Source organism: Hypanus sabinus, chromosome 13 (genome assembly GCF_030144855.1).
Source record: "Hypanus sabinus isolate sHypSab1 chromosome 13, sHypSab1.hap1, whole genome shotgun sequence".
In the NCBI taxonomy this organism is placed as follows: Eukaryota; Metazoa; Chordata; class Chondrichthyes; order Myliobatiformes; family Dasyatidae; genus Hypanus; species Hypanus sabinus.
Genome location: NC_082718.1, coordinates 91,652,769 through 91,680,215, shown reverse-complemented (window position 1 = coordinate 91,680,215; position 27,447 = coordinate 91,652,769). Strand labels below are relative to the sequence as shown.

At 40.0% G+C, this 27,447-nt stretch overlaps 2 protein-coding genes and 1 long non-coding RNA gene across 4 annotated transcripts in view; 1 reads left to right on the top strand and 2 right to left on the bottom strand.

Annotated features, from left to right (window-relative positions):
• mlxip (MLX interacting protein) overlaps positions 1-14,544 on the bottom strand; it is an 88,004-nt gene extending 73,460 nt beyond the window's left edge. The window contains exon 1 of the mRNA XM_059988205.1: positions 13,342-14,544. Within this exon, the coding sequence (XP_059844188.1) occupies positions 13,342-13,646 (305 nt within the window). The 5' untranslated portion in view covers positions 13,647-14,544. The remainder of the gene's footprint in view (positions 1-13,341) is intronic.
• Positions 12,471-17,725, top strand: LOC132404144 (uncharacterized). The gene is made up of 2 exons (XR_009515434.1): positions 12,471-12,627; positions 14,541-17,725. It is a non-coding gene; the product is annotated as an uncharacterized LOC132404144 (long non-coding RNA).
• Positions 16,972-27,447, bottom strand: part of bcl7a (BAF chromatin remodeling complex subunit BCL7A) — a 35,264-nt gene continuing 24,788 nt past the window's right edge. For both annotated transcript variants that reach the window (XM_059988206.1, XM_059988207.1), the window contains exons 5-6: positions 24,610-24,734; positions 16,972-22,056 (exon numbers count right to left, since the gene is read on the bottom strand). In XM_059988206.1, coding sequence (XP_059844189.1) covers positions 21,982-22,056; positions 24,610-24,734 — 200 coding nt within the window. In that variant the 3' untranslated portion in view covers positions 16,972-21,981. The remainder of the gene's footprint in view (positions 22,057-24,609; positions 24,735-27,447) is intronic.

Here is a 27,447-nt window from a genome sequence, read left to right as displayed (position 1 = left end):
TATTTAAACGTGACAAATTTCAGTAGCTAACCATGCACTACCTGACACGGGCCGACAGAGAACACCATCTTTCATTCCAAAATAGCTAACACAAACAGCTGTTACACTACAGGCAAACATGGTTTATATTCAAAACTCTTTTGCTTTTTCATAACTGTTTGTCCTCAATATATTCCACTAATATCAAGGTACAAATCTGGCACATGCAAATCAATCTTTTTTGTAAAACATCACAATAAAATTCCGAATAAATTCTAAATCATCTGCACTAGAAATCTTCTCTAACACTTGGATGTACTCTAAGCCAAAACACTCCCTAATAAAGAATAATCTCGATAAACAGAGTGAATATTCTAGCCAGGGAACACTGATTCAGCTCCGCCTCTTCATCAGAAATAAATGCCAACATTTCAACCACGATTATATTTCACAACAACTTGGACTACTATAAAAACACTTCGGGGCACCCAGAGGTTGCGAAAGATGCTACATAAGAGCATAAACAGCCATGGAAAATCCCTTGAAGTTAATGGACAAATAATGGAGTTAACCAGCCCTAAGTAACATTTAGTCAACAAAACAAAAATTGTACATTTATCTCAATGTTGTTCAGGAAGCTTCACTAATGTAAACTCGTTGTCAAGTTTGCCTCTATAAAATGGATTCTACTTCAAAATGGATTTAGTCATAAAGCTATTTTAAATGCTGATGATAAGAGTCTGTGCAAATATTCTTAAATGTTGCCAAGAAACAAACATGTAGCAATACATTTACAATCTATTGACATCACTAGCTGGTAATGGAACAAGTTCTAAATTTCTACTGGGAGAATTGTAACTAGCCTATCTACATAAAGTACCGTTTCCAATCGATGTAATTCACTCTGATGGCAACTTTGTTGTAGGAATTAGAGAGTTTCTTTAAAAAAATGATTAGAAATTCTAGTGCTTGAGGGTGTACGTGAATGCTGTGTTTATTTCGGTTGTTGGCTCACTGTGTAAAACGAGTAATATCTAAGGCCCCAGGTGAAAATATTCTCCCTGGGCTTTGCTTGAGGTCAAACTCTGAGTGGGGGTGGAAAGGAATGATAAAAATAAGGTAATGTTTGTTTCTCGAACTTCCAGTAATTGGACCCCCCCCCCCCTTCACCATTCCCATTTCCCTCTCTCACGTTATCTCCTTACCTGCCCATCACCTCCCTCTGGTGCTCCTCCCCCTTCCCTTTCTTCCATGGCCTTCTATCCTCTCCTATCAGATTCCCCCTCCTCCAGCCCTGTCTCTCTTTCTCCAAACAACTTCCCAGCTCTCTACTTCACCCCAACCCCTTTCCCAGTTTTACCTTGTACCTCTTGCTCCCCTGCTCCCCACCGCCACCCCCCCCCCACCTTCTTGGCCTGACATCCCATCTTTTTTTTCCAGTCCTGATGAAAGGTCTCAGCCCAAAACATCAACTGTTTGCTGTTTTCTATAGATGCTGTGCTGCCTGGCCTTCTGAGTTCCTCCAGCATTGTGTGTGTTTGCGTGTCTGTCTCTGTCTGTCTCTCTCTCTTTGGATTTCAAGCATCTGCATATTTTCTCCTATTAAGTCTGGATCAATGACATTAGATTGCCACTTCTATTAGCCCTAAAAAAATTAATTTTAAATTTATTTAAGCATTTTTCATTGAACTTTCCCTTTCTGTTGAACTATCCTTTCAGTCCCTTAGCCTGCAAGCAAGTTCACTGACTCCTTCAGTGTCAGAGCAGATCTTTACTTTTTTCTCTTTACTCCAGTTCTCCAATTTACTTAACCAAGCAAGACATTAATTTGTTTTCTAAGAATTCATAAAAAAACATCTGAACAGTGAAAACTGAAAGTTTTTCTTTTATAAAATGTCCTGAAACTTTCCCCCCACCCAAACCAAAATGCAAAACTCATAACCTGTCAAAGGAACACTTCTGGCAAAAACATACCATGGAACATGACACAAAAAGAAAGCATTGCCAATCAAATAGCAATCAATATTGTGGTTACAAAAACTACTCCCAACACTTAAGAATTCCTTCAGGCAAACATCTGAATTAAAAAAACAACCCAACCCAAGACAAAATGCAGGCACGCAAAATCCAGATAAACTCATTTATAAAGAACCGAGCTGAAAGCACCAAAATTACACTTAAAATAAGGGTAGACACCAAAGAAATGGAAATGAAGCCATCAACGTCAGATAAATATATTGCCTGACTTAAGAAATTAGAGGCGCGATTCTTAAAGTAACTCCTCAGCTGATCAAAGCTACACTACACAACAGTAAAGATTCCAGACAGCCTTCAGTTTAATAATCCAAACTTCCTAAGTTAAGGTGACGAATGGGGTTCCAAAATAAGTCATAAGCATCCCGGAATAAGAAATTTCAGATCATGTTTCTGTTGCTGATAGCTAGACAGTAATCTGCATTTTTAAGTTAAAACAAAAGACAGGATCCACCATATTCCGCAATGCCCCACTTAACTAATCCCAACCAACAGGTTAGTGCAATCTACACTCATGGAATTATACTCTACAAGTGAATCAAATGTGATGACAAATCAGCATGTAGGAGGGAGACTGAAAATGTGGCCGAGTGGCACCACAACATCAACCTCCCACTCAATGTCAGCAGGACCAGGGAGATGATTATTGACTTCAGGAGCAGAAAACAGGAAGTCCATGAGTCAGTCCTCACCAGGGGATCAGAGGGGCAGAAGGTTAGCAACTTTAAATTCCTCAGTTATCATTTCAGAGGACCTGTCCTGGGTCTAGCACATAAGTGCCATTATGAAAAAAAAAGCACAACTTTCTTGCAAAGATTCAGGATGTCATCTAAAACTTTGACAATCTTCTATAAATGTGACTGGTTGCATCACAGCCTAATATGGAAACACCATCAAGGAGCCACACCATCCAGGCCATGCTCTCCTCTCTCTACTGTCATCAGGAAGAAGGTACAGGAGACTCAGGACCCACACCACAAAATTCAGGAACAGCTATTACCCCTCAACCATCAGGCTCTCAAACCAGAAGGGATAACTTCATTCAATTTTACTTGCCCCTTAATTGATCTGTTCCTACAACCTATGGACTCACTTTCAGGGACTATTCTCGATATTTATTGACTGATTTTTTGTTGTTTTTTTTTCTTTTTGTATTTGCACAATTTTTGATTTTTTTTTGCACAATGGTTGTTGTCCACCCTGTTGGGTGCAGCCTTTCATTGCTTCCATCGTGTTTCTATTTACTGCGATTTCCTGCAAGAAAATTAACCTTAAGGTTGTATATGGAGACATGTGTACTTTCATAGTCAATTTAGTTTGAACTTTGAAGTATTCGGCAGTAAAAGAATAAGAGACAGAATGCAGAATGCAACCATTCACCAAATTAACTCCATTTTATTTGTGAACACAAAACCTCTTTAACTAAAGCAGGACCTCATTTTGGGCTTTCCATTTATTCTAATTATCTCATTTTGCAAAAATACTCCAATTGTTGCTGAAAATTAATCCACCATCCTGAATGCTTGAACCTCCGAGGAGACCACAACCTTGCTGTGGTCTGAAGGCTTGTGTGTCTCAATGACCTGGAGAGCTATGTTGGCTGGAGTCAGGGCTTTATGCTTTGGCTCTAGGTAGGGTCACCCATGCCAATCAGGTCAAAGGGTAGAGGCCAGGTTAAGAGTTGTCCGCTTGTCCCCTAGGCTCGGGGGCTCAGCTCAGGGGTAACAACACGGACTGGTGAAACAAAACTATTATGGAAACAGCAATGAAGAATCCTTCTACATCTGAGTACAATGGTATTCCTGAGAATATAGCCAGGACTTGCATGATTGACAGTAATGAAAACCGAGAGGAAGCTGCATGATGAATGAAGCCCTGAGCACCGCTTGAGATGGAGGACCTTCAATGCTGCCCTAAACATCAGCAGAGTTTCAGGCAGTTTACACACCTGTATATTTGAAACCAGATGTGTACATTGAACTCCAGGTCCAGCTTCTTTTTATATTGACAATACACATTGTAAAAGACACCGTGCATGCAACCTTTATAGTTTTATCTTTTTTATGCATGACATGAATAACTCAATCTAATCTTGGTTCAATCTCATTCTCAAAGGACACAGTTTACAACGGTTATAAATACTGACTCATTGATAAAACCAAGAACAATCAAGGCTGTCCTGCATAACCAATAAATAGAGAAGCAGGACAAGGAAGCACAAAGATCAGTTGTTCCTATGACAAATGTCTCTATTGGTAACTTTTCTGTAAACTGGTGGCATATCATATCATTTCCTTCTTTAGATGCATTTTAATTTACTGACACACTTAAACCTAGATTTTACAAATATGTAACAGATCATAGTTAAACCCTCCTCTTAACTGATTTAGCTATTAAGATATTGGAGCGATGTGCTACACACAGCGCTGAAATAACGACACACAGTCGGTAAGTCGTTTCAAGACTAGTTTAGGAGGTACCGTGCTCCTCGGGACACTGGTAAGGGGCCCATGATATCCACATGAATGTGGCTGAACCTCCGGTGGGTGGGTTCGAACTGCTGCGGCGGGGCTTTAGTGTGCCACTGCACCTTGGCTGTTTGGCACTGCATATACGTTCTGGCCCATTCACTGAACTGCTTGTGAAGTCCGTGCCACGCGAACTTGCTGGAGACCAGCCGGATGGTTGTCCTGATAGATGGGTGTGCCAAACTCGCCACCTCCAGGCTGCTGGGACGATGGGGCGAGGTTGGCCGGTAGCCACGTCGCACAGGAGGGTTCTCTCACCTGGGCCTACGAGAAAGTCCTGCAGCTGCAAACCCGAGACTGCGGTCCTGTAGCTGGGCAGCTCGTCGTCTGCCTGCTGCGCCTCTGCCAGTGCTGCATAGTCCACCCCTAGGGACAGGGCCTGGACAGCTGGTCTGGAGAGTGCGTCTGCAACGACGTTGTCCTTTCCCGAGACATGCTGGATGTCCGTCGTGTACTCGGAGATGTAGGACAGATGTCACTGCTGGTGAGCCGACCAGGGATTGGACACCTTTGTGAACGCGAAGGTCAACGGTTTGTGGTCCGTGAACGCGGTGAACGGCCTGTCTTCCAAGAAGTACCTGAAATGCCGGATTGCCAGATACAGTGCCAACAGCTCCCAGTCAAAAGCACTGTACTTGAGTTCGGGTGGTCGTAGGTGCTTGCTGAAGAACACCAGGGGTTGCCAGCGCCCCTCGATGAGCTGCTCCAGCACCCCACCGACTGCTGTGTTAGATGCGTCCACCGTGAGGGCGGTCGGAACGTCCGTTCTGGGGTGCACCAGCATCGCAGCATCTGCCAAGGCTTCCTTGGCTTTAACGAAAGCGGCCGCGGCCTCCTCGTCCCAAGTAATGCCAAGTAATGCCCTTGCCGTTACCCGACATCAGGGTGTACAAAGGGCGCATGATACAGGCTGCTGAGGGGAGGAAACGGTGGTAGAAGTTCACCATACCAACGAACTCCTGCAGGCCTTTGACCTTTGGGCCAGGCAAAGTGGCGGATCGCGTCTACCTTGGTGGGCAGAGGTGTTGCCCTGTCTTTGGTAATCCTGTGGCCCAGGAAGTTGATGGTATTGAGACCGAACTGGCATTTGGCCGGGTTGATCGTGAGGCCAAAATCACTCAGGTGGGAGTAGAGCTGGTGGAGGTGGGACAGATGCTCCTGACAACAACTGCTGGCTATAAGGATGTCGTCCAAATAGATGAACGCAAAGTCCAGGTCGCGTCCCACCGCGTCCATTAGTCGCTGGAACATCTGTGCGGCATTCTTCAGGCCGAACGGCATTCGCAGGAACTTGAACAGGCCGAACGGAGTGATGAGTGCTGTTTTGGGGATGTCTTCAGGGTGCACCAGGATTTGATGGTATCGCCGGACGAGGTCTACTTTGAAAAAGATTCTTGCCCCGTGCAGGTTTGTGCAGCACGGGGTAGTGGTCTGGAGTTGTAGCCTCGTTCGGTCTGCGGTAGTCGCCGCATGGTCTCCAATCCCCGGCTGCTTTGGGCACCACGTGCGGGGGGGGGAGGCCCATGGGCTGTCAGACCTCCGTACGATCCCCAATTCCTCCATCCTCTTGAACTCCTCCTTCGCCAGGCGGAGCTTTTCCAGGGGGAGCCTTCGTGTGCGGGCATGGAGGGGTGGTTCCTGGGTCGGAATGCGGTGCTGTACCCCGTGTCTTGGCATGGCTGCCGTGAACTGCGGTGCCAGAATCGATGGAAAGCCCGCCAGGATTCTGGTGAATTCGTTGTCCAACAGCATGTTGGAGTCCAGGTGTGAGGCCGGCAACTTGGCTTCATCCAGGGAGAATGTCTGAAAAGTCTCGGCATGTACCAGTCTTTTCCCTTGCAAGTTGACCAGCAGGCTGTGAGCTTGCAAGAAGTCCGCCCCCGGGAGTGGTTGGGCCGTGGCGGCCAGTGTGAAGTCCCACGTGAACCGGCTGGCACCGAACTGCAGCTACACTGTGTGGGTGCCATAGGTCTGAATCATGCTGCCGTTTGCGGCCCTCAGGGTGGGTCCTGGCTTCCTATTGCGGGTGTTGTACCCCGTCAGGGGCAAGACGCTGATCTCCGCTCCGGTGTCGACCAAGAAGCGGCGTCCCGACTGTTTGTCCCAGACGTACAAGAGGCTGTCCTGGTTGCCAGCCGCCATAGTCATTAGCAGCAGCTGGCCCTGGCCCTTGCAGGGTGGGAGACAACAGCAGGCTTTTGTGCCCCACCACTGGTGGTACTGTTCCTCACTCCTGCCTCTGTGTTGTGTGTGCCCCCCTGCCGGGCCTGGTCTGGTAATCTGACGGACGGACGCCACGCTCTCCCTCTTGGCTTTCCACAGCACGTCTGCCCGGGCCGCCACCTTCCGGGGATCGCTGAAATCTGTGTCGGCCAGCAACAGATGTATGTCCTCGGGCAGTTGCTCTAGGAACGCTTGCTCAAACATGAGGCAGGGCTTGTGTCTGCCAGCCAGGGACAGCATCTCGTTCATCAATGCTGGCGGCAGTCTGTCTCCCAAACCATCCAGGTGAAGCAGGCGGGAACCTCGCTCATGCCGTGAAAGGCCAAAGGTCCCAATGAGCAGCGCTTTGAATGCTTCAAATTTGCCTTCTTCTGGGGGCGAATGTATGAAATCCGCAACCTGGGCGGCCACCTCCTGATATCAGAGGATATCTGCCGAATCTGGAACTGGGCTTCTGCTTGGCTAAACCACACGCGTGGTCGCAACGTCCAGAAAGTCGGCAGTTTTAGCGAAACTGCGTGAACAGATGAAGAGTCAGTCATCTTTGGTCCAAATCCCATTTAGACCGTCAGGGTCACCAATGTAGCAATGTGCAACACACAGCGCTGAAATAACGACATGCAGTCGCTAAGTCGTTTCAAGATTATTTTATTCAAACTTCGCAGCACTGGCATTTAAATCCCTAGCGCCCGCCCTCTCCGGGCGGAAATGACATCAGAGGTGCATTATCAAAGTCTCCTCCCGCGTGCTGGCTATTTGTGAGCCGGTTCCCCTGCGCAGAAAGTGGGTCGCCACAATATACAACTTATATTATCAGATATCAATTTATACTGTTATACTCTAATTGTGGCAATAGCGCAGCTCGAGATTGGCAGATATGTTGTGGGCATCTCCAAGTTGTGGCTAAAAGAAGATCACTGTTGGGAGTTAGTGTCTAGGGATACGCATTGTATTGAAAGGACTCAGGCAGGTAGGCAGACAGGGGGGGGCAACTGTTGGTAAAACAATAAAATCAGATCTTTAGAAAGGAGTGGCATAGGATCAGAAGATGTAGCATCCTTGTGGGTAGAGATAAGAAACTAAAAGAGTATAAAGACCCTGGTGAGAGTTATATACAGCTCTCAGAACAGTAGCCAGGATGTGGGCTACAAATTATAACTGGAGAAAGAAAAGGCACGGAAAAAGAGCAATGTTGCGATAATCAAGGGGATTTCAATATGCAGGTAGACTGGGAAAATCTGGCTGGTGCTGGATCCCAAGAGGGAAGACCTACGGAATGGCTTTTTAGAGCAGCTTGTGGATGAGCTGACCAGGGAAAAGGCATAGGCAGCTCTGCAGGCCAAGGCACTGTGTGTACTTAAGGCAGAGGTTGCCAAGTTCTTGATTAAGCAGGACAATAAAGGTTACGGAAATAAAACAGGAGAATGGGATCGAGAGGGATGATAAATCAGCCATGATGGAATGGCAGACAGACTCGATGGGCCAAGTGGCCTAATTCTGTTCCTTCAATTAATCTTACTCCAACATTGTAATGATTTGTTGAGCTGTGTTATGTAACAGGAAGTTGTTTTAATCGCCTCACATCCCATGAGAAAACATATTAATTCTGAATAAATTTTTTCATCACCCTATTATTGAAATGTTCAGCTTTTTTTTAAAAAGGGCTCTGAAAATGATCAATTCACCACTGATACCAAACTCATCCTGCAGCCATGCAGCACAAAACAGAGTCCTAAGCTACCAGACCACTAGCTATCTCTTCCTGAGGCACCGCAGAAATATCCATATGACTGCGAGGCCAGGTAACCAAATGCTTTCCTCTATCAGAACCAGAATCAGGCACGTGAACTGAAATTTGTTAACTTAGCAGCAGCAGTTCAATGCAATACATAATCTAGCAGAGAGAGAAAAATATAAATGAAATAAAACATCATTACAAGTAGATCAATGACATACATTGAATAGATTATTTAAAAATGTGCTAAAACAGAAATACTGTATATTAAAAGAAGTGAGTTAGTGTCCAAAGCTTCAAAGTCCACTTAGGAATCGGATGGCAGAAGGGAAGAAGCTGTTCCTGAATCGCTGAGTGTGTGCCTTCAGGCTTCTGTACCTCCTACCTGATGGTAACAGTGAGAAAAGGGCGTGCCCTGGGTGCTGGAGGTCTTTAATAATGGACACTGCCTTTCTGAGACACCACTCCCTAAAGATGTCCTAGTTGGTAGAAGTAATGTCAGTAACCTCGTTTTACAACTTAGATGGTTGCATTCTCTCCAAACTCAAACATTCCCATATTTTGCTTCCTTGCTCTTCTGTTATATTTCCCAGTATTCCGAGCTGCTTCTTTGAGCAAAGGATAAACTGCTTCTCTTACATATCTTATACAGCTTTGCCACAACTGACACCACAAACCCTGTATGAGTTTTGTACTGTAAACTTTTATTTGTTCAAGCAGTCAGTGATCGTCTTATTGTCAGAAACCCAAAGGTCAGTTAGGTCAAAGTGGGGGCTTTACAGAGTGATACAGGCCTGTATCCTGAGCAGGAACAGTGACAAAATAACAGTTGCAGCAGGCAGCAGGCACAGGTAGACAACAGCAAGTTCTTCTGTGGGATGGGCAATAAGTAAACTGTTACTAATGATTAGGCTTTGGTAGCATTGTGTTCCAAGTGTCCTGTCAGTTGCACATTTTCCATGAGACTAATGGCTGAAGAGTTCAACAAGAGTAGAGGGTAATACATGGCATTAGACCAGGGATTCCCAAACTGGAGTCCATAGAACCCTTGCTTAATGGTATTGGTCCATTGCATTAAAAATGTTGAGAACCCCTATATTAGACCCTAATCTAAGGAAAGCTAGAATATTGTAATAACAATAGTAATTTTGTACTTTTACAATGTAAACAAGTACATTTCATTATCAAAACATCAAATCTAATTTGTGAAGTGAACACATTAAAATCAACTAAGAAACTTGAATCAAAACACCAAAGATTCAAAGGCCTAGACTATTAATGAATCTCCAGATTCAGGTGATACAAATTTAAGTTATACAGTAAATACATTTTAAACCAAAATTACCATCATTTTAAATAAGGAATCCATTGTGGATTTGATCATGTTCGGTAAAAAGTTGAACAAACTTTTGGACTGTTCAATCCAAAAAATTGCATTATTAATCTTTGTTCTTGATTTGCATGACTATAAGTAATGTCTAACCGTATATGATTAAAATAAAATAATTTTCAGGCCAATCATTACCTGAAGTAATTCTGGTCGGCAACTTGCCTTTCCCTGAGCATAGGTAGTGTACGCTGCCCACCACAATTTACAGTTTTATAACAATACAGAAGTTTCATAACTATTTACACCCAAATATAACTTAAAAATTTCCAGTCTCTGCACTTCTGTTTTTTTTTCCTTAAGGAATAACTGGAGGACAAATCTTATGGACTACTCTTAGTAAATACCCTAGGAGTCACACACTAATCTACCTATTCTGTAGGTATTAGAATGCCGACAAGAGATTTCTCCCCCACTAAGTGTAATTTAACCAACTCATCCTGGCAGTAACAGGAAACTGAATCTTCTTTCCTAAGCCAAGTACGTAACTCACTCTCAGCTTCAACTGAACAGAATATAGTGCTGCAAAACAGAGGCCAAACATTCCAGCTCAAACTTTTAAAAGTACAGAGATAAAGCACATAAAGGCAGACATTCAAACTCTAGAATGCAGTTCGCGGAAAAGTTATACGAGTGATGCCAATGATTCGCAAACCAAAAAAGGGAAAGTGACTGACATAACTCTGGCCATCCAGTCTGAAATAGAAAATTTATTTCTCTAAATATTATAACAGTTTAATGCTACGTCATTAGCTGTAAAACAATTTGAGATCTACTATGCCCACAGCTGATTCACTCAAGTTAAATAATAATACTTTTATATTTAAATATATAACTATATTTAAATTTTTACATAACTTTTATATTTAAAAGTTAATCTAAATCTACCTGGAGCTACTTGAAACAACAGGACAAGGAGGAGGAGGGAGGCGCAAGCTATAAGGCATAGGAGCAAGAACCTATCAACCTCCACTTTAAATATACGCAGTGGCTTGCCTCCACAGATGTCCTTGGCAACAAAATCCACAGAATCACCACCCCCTGACTAACGAAGTTCCCCTTCATCCCTTTTCTAAAGGGACATGCTGTCCTGAGAGTGTGCCCCTGGTCCTAGGCTCTCTCCCTATTGGAAACATCCTCTCCACGTCCATTCTATCTAGGTCTTTCAACATTCAATAGGTTTCAATAAGATTCCCCCCTCAATCTTTTAAACTCCAGCAAATACAGGCCCAGAGTCATCAGACATTCCTCATCTGTTAACCCCATCATTCCCAAGATCATTCTCAGAAACGTCCTCTGGACCCACTCCAATACCTTATTACATACAGGCCCAAAACTGCTCACAATACTTCAGCTGCGGTCTGAGCAATGGCTTATTAAGTCTCAGCTATGCATCTTTGCTTTTCTATTGCTAGCATTGCATGTGCCTTCCTTACCATAGATTCAACTTTCGAGAATTCTGCACTAGGACTCCCAAGATCCTTTGCACCTCTAATTTTTTGAATTTGCTCCACATTTAGAAAATAGTCTATGCCTTTATTATTAATAATAAGCACTTAATTGATCCCCAGTGGGAAATTATTCAGTTACTGCACTTAAAAACACACTTAGCAATAATAAATAAAACATATTAATAAAGTTCAGAATAAAATACACAATAACTTCCCCATGTGCAATAATAAGTGTATGAAATAATAAAACAGAGACTATTGTACTATGATGTGCGTTCTTGTCGTACAGAGATAATCTGTTGTATATACTTATTGAATTTGGTAGGAAAGATTTTCTGTAACAATCCTTGTGACAGTAGAGCTGAATGACCCTGTTCAAAAGGGTGTTCTGCTGTTTATTCAGTAGGCCATTGAGAAGATGTGTCTGATTGTCTATAATGGATAAAAGTTTGTTTAGTGACTTCCTCTCCAACACGAACTCCTAAGAGTCTGGATTGTAGCCAGCCTTTTTTCTAAAATTCCATGTTCACAGAATTGGAAAATTTAAGATTAAAGTAAACAAATAGTATAAGCTCTAATTGCTTTCTTTATGCACTCATTTGTTTAGTGAATAGGAAAGACCTACTCCTCGCAATGACCGGGGATATACAGATTTAAAATAGCCTGTTGGTAAGGATTAAAGTAAGGAAAACCATTTTTCACAGTTTGTAAAACCATGACACAGGTCGTAAAAATAAACAAAATGCTAAAACATGCTGGAGGCAGAAATTCTCATCACAAATAGAACTAGAGTGTAAGAAATGTAAGACCAATTAGTCATGTTTTCACTGTCAGAAAGACATTGTAGGCCAAATGGTCCCTCCCATGTGCTGTAAATATTATGTGATGACTTATATTTATTTTATTTTCACCCTCTTTCAGCTGTCACTAATGTGCCATCTATTTTCTCTTGGTCTCCAATCTATCCTTTTCCTCACCCTGAACCCTACAATTAAATCTACAATTTAAAACATGCCAGGTTTTTTTTGTACATATTAGCAGCTCTGACGAAAGGTCGTCGACCTAAAAGTGCAATTACTGTTCTTTCTCTACAAAAGTCCTCTGCATAAACTTTACTTGTTTCCAGTGTTTTCTGTTTTTAATGTCAGATTGGCTGCCTTTTGTTTTTTCAAGAAACCGGCTACCCAGGATTTATGATCATCAGAAGTGCTGGAGGAACTCAGCAAGACAAACAGCATCCATGGAGAGGGATAAACAGTCGACATTTAAGACTCGTTTCCTTCATCAATTGTGAGTGTGTTGCTCGAGATTTCCAGCATCAGCAGAATTTCCTGGGTTAATCAAACTTATTATAAAATAAATTGTTTAATTAGATTCCAACGGGTAACTGGTTACGCTTAAGTAAAAAAAAAGGCAGCAGACAAGCATTGTGATTCACCCTTTTAAAGGGTCAGTATTGGAGGAACGGGCCGAATGTAACCTGCCTCGATTTTAAAATCTGCTGCAGTGGCAGATTCGTAACGTTGCGATTCTAAGTGACAAAACATTACCAGTGTAGGATTTGCACTTCCTATGAACGTCTTCTCAAACGCTGGAAAGGTGAATCTACCGACGAGACCCTAACGCCCGATTACTTTAAAAGTGGCCCGCCACCACCAAGAGAAAAACCGGCCTGTTAGCTCCGTTTAAAGCATGATCCTTCCTTGCACTTTTTAGAAAGAGGGCTTCCCCACGTAAAGTCAAGTCGAAACACGCGATTCGCTCGGAGAAAGGCACAAAGAAATTGCCCTGCGGGTCTGTTTTCAACCTGGCCTTATCAGGCCCGAGGATAGGAACCGATTGCTTTAAGGCGTCTAAAAATAGTTGGTGACGGCCGTTCCGTGGGCGATGAAAGGAAAACAAAGGCGGGCATCGAGTTTCAGGCGGTCCCTTCCCCCCTCCCACCGATCCGAAAGCAGCGCGCACACACAAAGGCTCCGGACTCACGGGCCTGCCGATCCTCACCTGTACGCCAGAGTCATGCACTCGAACAACTTGGTGAGCGAGGCGTCGATGGACAGATGCGACGTGCTGTACGGTCCGAAGCAGTAGGTCTGACATGTCTGCTTATTGACGGTGTCGAAATCGTACCCTTTCTTGGGAGGGTGCTCTCGGTGCGGGGACGACACCATGAAGTGCCCACTGTGGATGATCTGAAGCTCGTCCGACTTCTTCAGGTTCGGCTCGTCGGCGTCCGAGTCGTCGTCCGGCTCCTGCTTTATGATCACCGGCGCCCTGGCGGAGCGCAGGAGGAACTCGTCCTTGGCCATCCCGGCGGTCTAATGGAGCCCGCTGCTGTAAAGTGAGGCGAATAAGTGGCGAGTTTCTCTCTGCAACCACATTCCCCGTTCCCTTCATTCGGCAGCTCGCGATGACATCATGGCAGGACGACCCCGAGCCAATCAGAATCCAGGATCTCTTAAAGGTGCCTGGCAACTGGCAAACGGCCGCTCGGAATTGGCTAGCTGGCTGACAACGCCCACTCGAGAAGAGTGCATAAACAGCGGAGATTGCCGTAATGATGTATTATCTGGGAAATATTGTTGGCCAGAGACCAAAATATCAATCCAATTTTTTAAACATTGAAGCTGTAAAGCCATGCATCATTTGGGGACTTTTTTTAAAAAACAATTATTTAATACTAGCAAGGATTACACCCTCCTGCAATGCTGGCTCGGTTGTTCCACGTTTTAGAACCAACGAACAGCGGGTAGGAGTGGCACTTTGATAAGAAGTGCAGATGGTGATGCCGGGTACCGTTCTTAATGATAAATGGATAGCACATTCATTAAGAATGATTATAATGCCGAGTTTATCCCAAACACTCTGAAACAATAGTGAGGAGAAAGTAAGACATTATGCGGAATGATTTCGCGTAGCGGAGAAAGACCGCGAGAGGGGAGGGATGGGAGGAAGAAAAAAGAGGGATCACTTTTTTAAAAAAGTTGTATTCCTCCAAGTACATGGAGAGTATTTCATAATTCACTTAATTGTACATGATGGCAAAATTGCTTGGCGTGATTGGTACGAAATCACTCACCCCATTAGTCAAATGGTAGTTCATATTTAGATACTATTTCGGGTTAATAGGTGCATTCTAGTTATCGTTCGTCGCTTATAGCAGGGGTCCAACTCATTGTCTGTTACTTTCCTCATTATTTCAGATCTAATTCAGTAATCGGTAAAGAGATTGGGGAGAGGAGGGAATGCAGACTCCTCGGCCTTAACGGCATGTGACAAATGACAAGCAATTATTCAGATTAGTCACTTGTACAGTCAAAAAAAATCTATTTTCTACAATCACAAGAATACTAGCTTAGTTTGATAAAGTTATCAGATGTTAAACTGAAATAATATGTATTTTTTGTCCTTGTCATCATTCCACTCAGGGGTCCTTTTTTTTAAAAAAAAGTCAGCATTTTTCACAAAAGATGCCCGCCTAGAATTTAATGCAAAGTTCCAGAGGCCTAAGTAGAGCCCTGTTAATGCCCAGTTCATATTGAGAAATAACCAAAAAATGTTAAATACTTAATATCAATACATTTGAGGATAAACACATACTTTAGAAACTGAAGCCCATCACAAACCAAATCTCAATGGAAAATATCCACTAAAAGGCATTATCAAACAAAAGCAAGACTACAGAAATGATCAATTTTGGAGCAAGTCGGTCAGTTGAAGCAAAGAAGTCTTGAATCCTCGAGTTCCTTCAGTTTTATTATTTTTTTACTCATTTTCCCTTCTATTTGGTCTTGACCACCTACAACCTCTTGGAAAAACTGCAAGTAGTCATAGCATTTCTACAGCATAGAAACAGGCCCTTCAACTCATTTAGTCCATGTCACACTATCATTCTGCTTAGTCCCATTGACCTGCATCTGGACCATAGCCCTCCATACCCCTCACTCCTCTGTACTTATTCAAACCTCTTAAATGTTGAAATCAACTCCACATCTGCTGGCAGCTGAGTGAAAACACTCACCCTCGTGTTTCACCTTTCCCTTAACCATTAATCATTAGTTTTAGTCTCACTCAACCTCAGTGGAAATAGCCTGCTTGCATATACAAGATCAACACCCCTCAATTTTGTATACCTCTATCAAATCTCCCTTCATTCTCCTTTGCTCCAATGAACATCCTTTCCTATAACTGAGGTTCTCATGTCCTGGCAACATCATTGTAAATCTTCTCTGTACTCTTTCAATCTTATTATTCTTTCCTGTAGGTAGGTGACCAGAATGCATACAATGCTCCAAATTAAGCTTCATCAGCATCTTAAGCATAACATCTTAATTCATGTACTCAGTACTTCAATTTTTGAAGGCCAGTGTGCCAAAAACTCTTATGACCCCTATTTACCTGTGATGTTACTTTCAAGGAATAAAACCTGTTTCTACTAGGCTGCTCAGTATCCTACTGTCAACTGGGTAAATGTTATGCCAGTTTGTCCTCCCAAAATGCAAATCCTCATACTTGTATGCATCAAATTCCATCTCTGCTGTTTAACAGCCTATTTTCCCAGCTGGTCCAGATATTACTGAAAGCTTTGTCTTCCTCGCTGTCTACTATGCATCCAATCTTGATGTCATCTGATCCAGATTGTTGGTAGATGACAAACAACAGGCCCTGCACTAATCCCTGAAGCACACCTCTAATAACAGGCCTGCAGTCAGAGGGGTAAGCATTTACAACCACTCTAGCTTCTCCAAGCCCATATCAAATCCAATTTAACATCCTGAATGCCAAGCAATTGAACCTCCCATACAGGATATTGTTAAAGTCAATGCAGACAACAGCCACTGCCTTTCCTTCATCAGCTTTCCGGGTAACCTCTTCAAAAGCAACTAAGATTAGACATGAACTACCATTAACAGAGCCATACTGACTATCCCTAATCAGTCCATGTCTAACCAAATTCTTAAATCACCAGTCCTTTAAAATGCCTTCCAATAACTCACCCACAACTGAGCTCAGGCACATTGGCCTATAATTTCCCCAATTTATTAAAAGGCTTTCTTAAACAGCAGAACGTTAGCTATCCACTAGTCCTCTGGCACCTCAACTGCGGTTCATTGGCAAAACGAATTGCTTTTCTAGAGAATCGGCATGGGTACATTGGCCTCAAAAGTTTTAACTCAAAAATGTAGTGGTTCGGAGTTTATAAACCAATTCACTTTTAACTACTCCACATTTCCCCAGCACAAGTGCTTATTAATCTGTACCAGTTGGATTTTTCATTTATTCATTTTTCACTTGTGGCAAGTTATTGCATATGTAATTCCCCCCACAATGGCTCAGGAGGGTTGGTGTTAGGAAAAATGGGAAGAGACAGAGGCATCTGAAATACATCTTTTATACAAGTCTAAAAAGCACACTCAAGATAGTGCAAGGTTAGAGGAAAACGGTGGTTTATAATGAATTTTGCTATATTTTTTATTTGTCATTACCAAGTTGTTCGGTGACACATTAAAGCTAAGTAACTAGTAATCCAATACACTGAGTGAGACAATTGTTTTATAAAAAGCCCTTCTACATTTACAACCTTTTAATCAACGTACAAGAAATAAAAACACTGAGATTAAGTAAAACACAGCCTCCATATTATACAACTTTTTATTCATGAAAACAGTCATTGTACATGGTACAAACCATACTTAAGGGAATAAATAAAAAAGAAAACACTGCTGTACAACACATTGCATTTCAATTGGAAACTTAAGTTTTTCATGATAGCTGTGATCTCTAAATATAATAGGTTAAAATATGGACAATTAGATAAATTTACGTTGATATCTGGACAGGATCGCATAGTTTTCTGCAGTTAATAGTGCAGCAGTACAAGCTGCTGTCAATTTATTAATAAATAAGCGCCAGCACTTCTACAAAAAAGAATTTGGAATGTGGTGCTTCAATTTCTTAAAAGATTGCAAGGACACAAATTCAAAAGTCGATGTTTTTCTAGTTTATAAAGTTAAGCTCTCATTCTGGTCATAGCAATGTCGCAGTCCAACAATATATCTGTTTAAAGAATTAATAGATCAAAATTGTAATAGGAAAAGCCTTCCTTACATGGAGGAAAAGTTTTAAAGGTGTAACAGAAGCTCCATTATTTACTCAGTATAAAAGGAAAACTGGCACCATCCAGCTTTTAAAATTACAAGATTTTCTTTCTATAGCTATGATAGTGCCTTCACAACAGAATGGATATCATTTCATATACCTTTTGCCAGAAGCTTTCTTGAACATACAAGTTTACAAGTTTCAAATGGAAAAACAGACAGTACCAAAATTACATTGTACAGAAATTCTATTAGCAAAAGCCAAATTTAATTATGGAAAGGCAAGATTACACCCAATTTTATATAAAAAAAACTCATACCACATCTACAAAATTCATTAGTGTTGCTAATTGTTTTAAAAATTATACTGTTAAGCCCCTTCATGACACGAGGTATACAACTAGCTTTCACTGCGGCAACATGAAACTGACAAATATCTACAGAAAAATCACTTGGTTTTTCCATTTGGGGTGTCATACACCACATATTTAGTAAATCCACTGTTAGAATATTTTGGTCTATGTAACCAAATCAAAATGCAAGTAAAATATTAACACTGTTGAACCTAGCTTGAGTTTTGTCAGTCCCTATTAGTTTATAACAAGGTTCCCAGAAAAACTGGAACTGAACCCCAATTCAATGGACTAGTTAAAAAGGTATATTAGTTTTGTATCAATATAGAATTACTTTTGAGACTTATGCATGGATTTTCTTAATGAACAGACCTTCCCTTATGGAACAGGTAGCTGAAACCGTTGGGGAAAAACATGCTGAACCAGGTAACAAACTAATGGCTCAAAAAAATCCTTGCGATCCCCATACAGGAATTTTCATATAGTTAAGAAGCACGTGGTACTCAATTTTAAGGAACTGCCAGTCACTTGTTAATTTATTTGCGGTTCAATTGAATGAAACTTTTTAAAAACCTTACCCCTTTCTACTTAGCCACTGTTTGACTTATTCATGCAAACAAGTTTCATTTGCTTTAGGAGGCACTTCAATTACAGACAAGTTTCCATCACAAAAAAATCCTTTCAAAGTGAAATGTACCCAACTGTTCATGAAAATTGAATTGCAAATCAGTTGGGACTCTTATAAAAACTGCTGATCTCCAAAAAAAATCCACTGGATGCATTTTGACAGTATTATTTTTGATTTTGACAATGAAAGCAGAAAGTTAATGATCACTCCAAAGATAGTACATTACAGAATGTTCTACTCCATAACAAATATTATCACCACATACAATGTTGATTCCCTTTCTACATTTCTTGCAACACCAAAATAGCCAAGCAATGAATTTAAAAACAATTCCCACACAAAAAAATAGAATCCAATTGTATTATCAATTGAAGATCAAATTTACTTATTATGATTTGGTGAGGGCCAAATAATTGAGAAAAATAATTCGTACTCAAAAAGTAAATGAGGCAGATCAGTCCTCATCAAAATTAACCTCCCATCCCAACGGGTTAAGAATCTAGGAACATAATAGATTTTAACTGTGTGTGAAGAGCAGCATTTTTGTTCCAGCATGACTTAAATTTCTCGAGAGCTTTAAATTTAAAGGATAATTTCCTTGAAGGATGAGCCAAAAGCCTTTGGTACTGGCGTGCATATTAAATTATGTACTCGTTAGTACCCAAATTCTATACTGTGTGATTTACAAGTAATCTCCCAAATTATATATTGAAACTAAAGTCCAAATAAAACAAGCTAAATATCATGTGGGAAACCACTGCAGTTCAAGTATAACTGAACACTATAAAAAAAAATCTGATTTAGTATCAATTTAATGTTGGGCAAAATGGTGACAAATTATAAAATTTAAAACATTTTGGAGAAATAAAATGATATGAATTATTGAAATCTGATTATTTATACATGGCAATGGTGAATCATTGGAGCTTAAATTCTTATACATGGTGATCATATAGTTCTTCACCTAAGATAGAGAATATTAGGCATAACAGTAATAAAGTGTGATAATCTTGAGCAAAACAATTTCCAGAATTGTATGCATTCTTATTTTATAAACATAAGCACTTGTAACATATGCATAGTGCAACTGTGATCCGTGCAGGAAAATACTCTAAATTTACTTCCTTGAATACAGCCTGGATTCCAAATTTAATTGCAAGTTCCATGACACTGGATAACAAAGATTTTGTTTCCTGAATACTTCTGGGTGTATTATGGATTTTGGGCTGCTGATCATGAAAATCACCATGAAATTTTCCTATCACACCATTTTAAAAATACCTATATTTGGTATTTCAATTCATAATTCAAGTCAGCCAACATTAAGGCAGGCATTTTTGTTGGTCTACAAATTAAACAGGTCATCAATGACAGGCAATTCAAAGAACTTATAGTGGGACTGGAGAAAAAAAAAATCACATGGAAGGCATTCAAGGATTACGTTGAACAGTTTCTTGGCAACTACAGAGCACCAAACTCTGTGCAGCTGGTTGACAACATGCTTCAAGCATACAAAACCATGAAATACAACATGTCACTGAAGATTCACTTCCTGCATTCCCATTTTGACTTCTTCCCTGCAAATCTTTGCACTATCAGTGACAAGCTTGGTGAAAAATTTCACCAGAACATTGCAGTCATGGAGAAATGGTATGAGGGCAACTGGAATCCATCAATGCTGGCTGATTTTTGGACACCTAACTGAGGAGCCTCAGACACCGAGTACAGATGAAAATTGTTGACATTTTTAACTTAGTTAAGCTACTGTGAAGCATCAGCATTATTATGCAATTAAACATATTATATTCAACAAAAAATATTTTTTTTGTTTCTCCAAATTCCTACATCTTATAAGTAGTCTGAAATTATAGTTGTGTACAGCTTCAACCAGTCTATCATGAACAAAACATCTGAGGAGCAACACTAAAAAAATTGTTAGTGTTTGAAACAATGGGTCTCAAATGAAACAAAGTGATCAAGAGACTCCAATAAAATAAAGCTGTAACATCTTTACTATTTTCATTAGTTATTTAGTCCAAAACTTATACACAATTCTTTTTACAGGGAACTGTAATCATTTTAAAATATATGTTACCATTTAAAGAGGAATGATTGAGGTATGGATGAATACCAATATTTCAGGACTAGAATTAAGTGCACCTGGTGGCAATATTTTATAATGAAATAATGTTTAAAAATTAATTATGGACATCATGCTTTATGGATTCCATAGTTCACACAAGTCCATATTTTGCAATGTTAGCTTTACATTGAGGTTACAAGGATTTAATCCATGGAATTTCACATGTACTTCACTGTACAGGGTGATGTCATTTAAGAAAATGCCCACTTGCAAAATTTGTTTTTTTTTCCTGAAATTTAGAACATCTACCATTGACAAAGTTTATAATTTCCAATGCATCTTCTGTACTGAAGCTGAAATAAAGTTACAGTATCTAAAGTGGGAATTTAGCTATCATTAGCTAGCACATGATAAATGACAAACTGGATAAGTCAATTTCTTGAAAGATAAGATTCAAGGTTCAGTATTTTCTTTCACTTTGACTGGCCTCTTCACAGTATGCATTATCAATAAAGGTCATCCAATTGATAGGTCTGCATGTACACTATAGAACAAAAATTTGCTGCAGAATATCAAAAGGAATGTGCACAACAGTACAGGTTTTCATTAGGTATTCCAAATCATGGACAAAGTTGCCATCAGATACATGGCTCAAACCACTTGCCCATAATTGTGGATTTTCCATAAAAGTCACTATTTGAAAATCTCATAATGTTCAAATTTTTGATTTACCTATCAATTCAAATACTTACTACTGTCGATATTTTTACTTTAAAATACCTTTAAACTGCTCACCTAGAAAGTCTTATGTTCATCCCTTGATAAATAAATACAACTGTTATATATGGATGTATTCAAGGAAATAGTTCTCATTTTTAGATAGATACCTGCACTACATTTAAATTACAAAGCTAAAAGTGAGATGGACCAAACAATTTAGACTGTGTTATATTGATTAACATGATCACAAATAGAATCTTACTACTTTCAAGGCATTATGCAAACATAGGGCATTTTCTACAAGATAGTGGTTACTTCTTGAGGCACAAAATGGAATTAAACGGCATGAATAATGGATTTCATACGTACACTAATTCTGACCTGTACCATCATTAAATATTTCACAACATAAATAAGAATGAAAATACAGCAGCAAAAACATGTGATCTTGACAAGTTTTATAAACTACCAGTGCGTCAACCCTCCTGAGTCCACTTCTTCCACCCACCCCACCCAACTTTAACAGCAAAAGTAATTTAAATATATAAATCACTAGAATGTTATTTCACAAGAAAAATTAGTCAGCTTCATATCTGTCCAGTCTTCTCTCAAATTTTTACTTGGATTACGACTCAACATTCCTTCGTGGTCAGTGGTTCCTCCATGTTTAGTAATATGTGAAAGTTTCTAGAAGGTTGGTCTGAAATGAGGCCCATTGATGTACCTTTATGTGGAAGATAACCCCACAGTTTTCTGAACAGCCTAACTCTCCTCAGCACTCTGCTGAGAGGTCTCTGTTCTGATCTTTTTTGAAAGAGGCTCCCCATCTTCAGATTCCTGTAAGGAAAATTACAAGCAAAAATTAAATTATAATTTGACCTCGGTTTTTGTTACCAAGACTCACAGTGGAATTTTAATTAAAAAGTTGCACCAAGTTCAATCAAGATCACAAAATCAACACAGAAAGGACTAACTTTACTTCAAGTGAGGCATAAAAATTGATTGCACAAAATCATTAGCACACAGCACCAGGTACATTGTAAATATTCTGCTTTGAATTCAAAATAAACGATTCTTAAGCTTTCATCATCACAAGTGCCATATAAGCAACATGAAAAATTCGGTCTTCCAACATTTTAAACACAAATCATCACAGCTGACTTATACTAAAGTACCATTTTGAACACTATTCCTTTATTCTCTTAATGCCTAGAAATCAATAATTCTCCATACTAAATTCCTACATCTCTCAGCTTCCACAGCTCTCAAGGATAGAGAACTCTAAAAGCTCACCTCCCTTGGAATGAAGAAATTTCTAACCTCTTTCAGTCTGTCCTTATTTTGAATCTGTGGCAGTTGATCCTAGACTGTCCAGAAAGGGGAAACCATTCCTGTATCTAGCCTGTCAAATCCGATAATTTTGTAGTTTTGGTAGACTGCTTCTCCATCTCTAAAGCACAGAATAATACATAGCATCTACATCAACTCATTAGCTCTCAACTCTGCTCTGAACCACCTGGACAAATGGAACACATACATCACTGACTATAGGTTGGCATTCAACACCATCATTCCCCAAAACACTGTCTAGCTCAAAGGCCTGGGCCTCGACTTCTCTCTGAAACTAGAGGTCATCATTGGAAAATTTCCTCCCCTCACCAACACAGAGCACTTCAGAGCTGCACTGCTTGTTCGAGTCTCTCTACAACTATGTAGCTAAGCATAGCTCTGGCACCATCCACAAAGCTGCTTGGACTTGGGGACCTAAGTTACAAGAAGATGCATGTACTTCATTCCCTGGAACATAGGAAATTGAGAGATGACCTGATAGTGGTATACAACATCATGAGGAGCACAGGGTGGGTAAAGCACATAGTCCTCTTCACAGGAGGAAGAAGGTTTAAGATCAGAGGCGACAGGTTTATAAGGAACATCAGAAACAGCTTCCTCACACAAAGGGTGTTGTGAATTTTGAATGAGTTGCCAGAAGTGGTAGTTAAGGTGGAAACATAAGCAACATTTAAAAGCTGTCTAGATAAGTACACAGTTATGGGCAAAATGGGGGTAGATGAGGCTAACTCATTGAGCCAGTCAGCAGAGTCAAGTTGGGCTGGGGTGGGGGGGGGGGGGGCTGTTTCTGTGCTGTAATACTGTGCCCAATTAACAGAACTCTGGTTGCACCAAGGCCTGTTGTCGGAACTCCAATGCACAGAAACGCAAAAGCTTACACAGAGTAGCGGAGTCAGTCAGTTCCATCATGGTACAGGTCTCCCCACTATAAAGGGCATTTACAAGAGACAATATCTCAGGGAGGTAGAATCCATCATCAGTGACACCCACCATCTGGGCCATGCCCTCTTCTACGTGCAGTCTTCAGGTGGGAGATGAAAAGGCTGAAAGATCCACACGTTAAGATTCAACAAAGGCATCTTCCCCACTGCCACCATGCTCTTGAACAGAACTAACTCAAGACTACATTTCTTTTTCTAAGTTTGTTTAAGTATTGTTATGTCAATTTTGTTGACAGTTTGTATAATTTATATTCATTTACATTGATCATGTTTATAATGTACTATTTATTCAGCTATAAAAAGCCAATTTTCATGGTATTTATACCCTGTGCAAGTGACAATGAACCTGAAACACAAACACCCTCCCAGTATACTTAATCTAATCTCAGTCTAATGAATCTTTGCTGCACATGCCAATTGTTATTTAAAATAGAAGCACTCCAACATTAATTTCCCAATTAGATTTAATCTGTCCTATCCTTTCCTACACATTTGTATGGTCCATATTCTCCATGAATCCTCTAAATCCTCTGTTGTACTCAATTTGGCCTACTTTACCATCATAAGTAACTGAACCAGAACAGTCTTGTGGTGAACTACATATACCTGCCTGGACACGCCCCCCCTGCTGACTGCTCCTGTGGCTCCTCCTACAGACCGTGGCTCCTCCCACGGACCCCGGTATAAAGGCGATTGGAGACACAGCCCCGGCCTCAGTCTCCAGGATGTAGTGTGGTGGTCACTTGCTGCTTGTTCTTTCTTCCAGCCAATAAAAGCCTATATCTCGCCTCACGTCTCCGAGAATTATTGATGGTGCATCAAGTCTTCAATGGCCATTTTTCAACATTTCATATGATTAGTTGGCCCTTGGAGCCCAATTGAGAGAGAAAACATTTGCAAATCCATTAACCACTCAAATGATTTTTATTAGTTATTTTTCTCAATAAGGATCGCAAATTCAAGTGCACTTAAAAAGTCTGTTGAGTAGTCAAAAAAAATCTGACTGAAATTAGTATATTAAGATATTTTAGCTCTTCACTGTGGAATACTAATGATTAATTATTTAGATTTTGTGCATTTATTATATTATAATATGCACCTGAGTATCTTTGGTTGTCTCCATGCTCTCTTTCACTCCTGATGGTTGCTCATCTGATTTCTCTACTTCAGTTAGGGATGATTCTGGAGGAGTTTGGGAATTTGGCTCTGCTGGTGGTGATGTGTCTACAATATTAAAAAAAAGAATAATGAAATTATTTGATCCATTTTCTTTTTACCTAGATAACACTATTACTAGTATGTACGGAGAAACAGATTTCTTAATGAAATACTTAATTCTGTAAAAAGTGGTAAATAACCAACAATTTAATAAAACTCTCAAGCTTGCTAGAAACCTGGCACAAGAGAACACAGCTGAATCATTCCCTCTACAAAAAAAAAACTAGTTATACATCTTTTCTGGAAATTTGGTACTTCAAAATGTTACCAGCAAATGCATAAATTGGTCTCAATGGATACAGTTTGGAGTTAGATACAATTTGGAAAGTTTCAAAAATAAATTTCTTGAAATAAGTTATAATGCTATCAATCTGCAAATAGAACCAAAGACTAGAGAGAACGTGTTACCCTCCTCAATAACCCTTCCAGTCATTGCATGCCATAGTTTGGCAGTAACATGATTACATTCATGATTTCAGATGCTCTTAACCAGTGGAATAAGTCACACACGCACATCCTAGGAAGGATTTACAAAGTGCAGATAAATAGGTACCCAGCATGTTTGCTTGTCTTCTCTGCTGTTAAATGAAATAAAGATGACCTAAAAGTAGAGACAGAGTTTAAATAACGATTAACATCTTCACATTCTAGTGAAATCTCTTAGTAAGCTAAACCTACAGCATGGAAAATTATTGCTGCTGATTTTTTTGCAAGGGTAAAATACAAAGTTCATGATTTTATGTACTGAACTTTTGAAAATTTAGTGCATTCTTGATCTCTTCCAAAAAACAATTAAATTTAATATATTTTCTATTCTTCCTTTTGTTATCTTGACTCTTTATCCAATTCAGCATGATAGTATTCAAAGTTGAGATAATTGTAAGCAATCCAGAACAAGAGCTCTGTCAAATTTGACAACACGATAAATCTGAAACTACTTCGAAAAATTTTGAAAAGGTCAGCATTTATAAATGCAGTAATGGAATCCAACAATATTTTCAATGCAGTCCACACTTAACTTTAATAAAGGAATGCAACATTATCCTTGGGGGAAGGTTGGGAATATGAGTGAAAATGAAATAGTGGATTCCAGTTAAATGAGATACATCAATTAGCTGAAATTTCATGGAAATAGGTTAAAAGGGTATTAAAAAAGACAAACTACTGTTTGAGTAACTATGTACTTAAATGAAATACCAAACAAATTAGAACACTACCAATATTACTACAATACTATAAAGCTGTATTAGTTTAAAGGAGGAATTCAGCTGGAGTACACTGCTGTGTTCCTTTGGTTGACTGAAAATGAACAAAATCAGTACAGGCACAGTGCGGATAATGGATTGCATTCATATAATTTTAAACAATTACATTTTCCAAATCTTCATTTTCATTTTAACATTCAAGATGATAGTCAACACCTTCAAATTCTTAGTAGTTCCTAACTTGTTGATGTAGTGAAATAGCTTCATTTTCACTCCTGGCCGTTTCTGGTAACTTCAAGCCTGAATGCTTGAAACCGCAGTTCTGAACTGTCTTGTTGCTTATTTCATGCCAACTATCAATGACAAACTGTAAAAGGTTAACCCTTGAACTCACTTGCTTAGCTGTTGGAGGAGACGTCAACAGATTTTCTTCAATTGCTTCGAGAATGTGGTTGACCAACTTCCTGTAAAAGGTCTTTTAATTTTTTTTTTACGATACCCATATCCATTGGCTGCACCAAGGATGTTGTATTGTACTGACAGGCAGAAATTGCAGCGGATGTTTCTCAAACATTCTACAATAGGGCATGTTGCACAATTGAAAACAAACGGAAGAACTTTGCTCGATTTCCACTGTAGCTCCATATCCCCTCATTATTTCTTAAAATTTTCAGAAATCATCCATACATTCTTATTAGCATCGTACTCCATGTGTGTTTATTATCTAAAAATATATAAATTATACAACTTTGATATGTGCTTTTGGTAAAACTAACCATTCTTAGCTCCTTAAAGCATCGATGTTTGATTTCTTTTTAATCAGATCCTGACATATTGCACAACACAATTATGCCATATCCTCTGCTTTCTTTGAACCTGATAGTGACAAAGGGAACCATCCAGCATTGCACCATAATAAAAAGCCCGTTTCACTGGCATTGTATACACCTTCTACACAAAAGTTTTGAATCAAGTTGGGAAGTTCTGTAGATTTCCATGTTTCTGCACTTACAGCATCAGCACTACCTTTCTTACAGTGTAGTTTCTTGAATTTAATGTGGTGCCTACATTGCCATTGAGAAAATCAACCAGTCATGACCAAATTTCTTAGCCAGCTCCTCTGACTTGTTTTTAAACACTGGTTCACTGACACGCACATCTCGTCCAATTACAACGGAAAACTATTGATTGAGGGCTTCTTCCACATCTGGATCCTTACCTTCACATTTTCATTTTTGGGATGTTCCCTGTTGTCTCTCATGTAATGCCCATCCTTCTCACAGTTTATCTTGATGTGTCAAGCGTGCAATTGTAGATTTCAGCTCTCCAGTTATCTCTGCCAGCTGACGATAAGTGGTATTAGGCAGATGGCTTTTTATTTGGTACAGTAGGGTAACTTTTTTAGGCTAGTATCAAATCTTTTCATGCCATCTTGGTAAGGGTTATCAAAAATATTTTAAAGTCAAAATAAGTATAATAAAATTATCAAAAATCACTGCATTTTGATTCAGCAT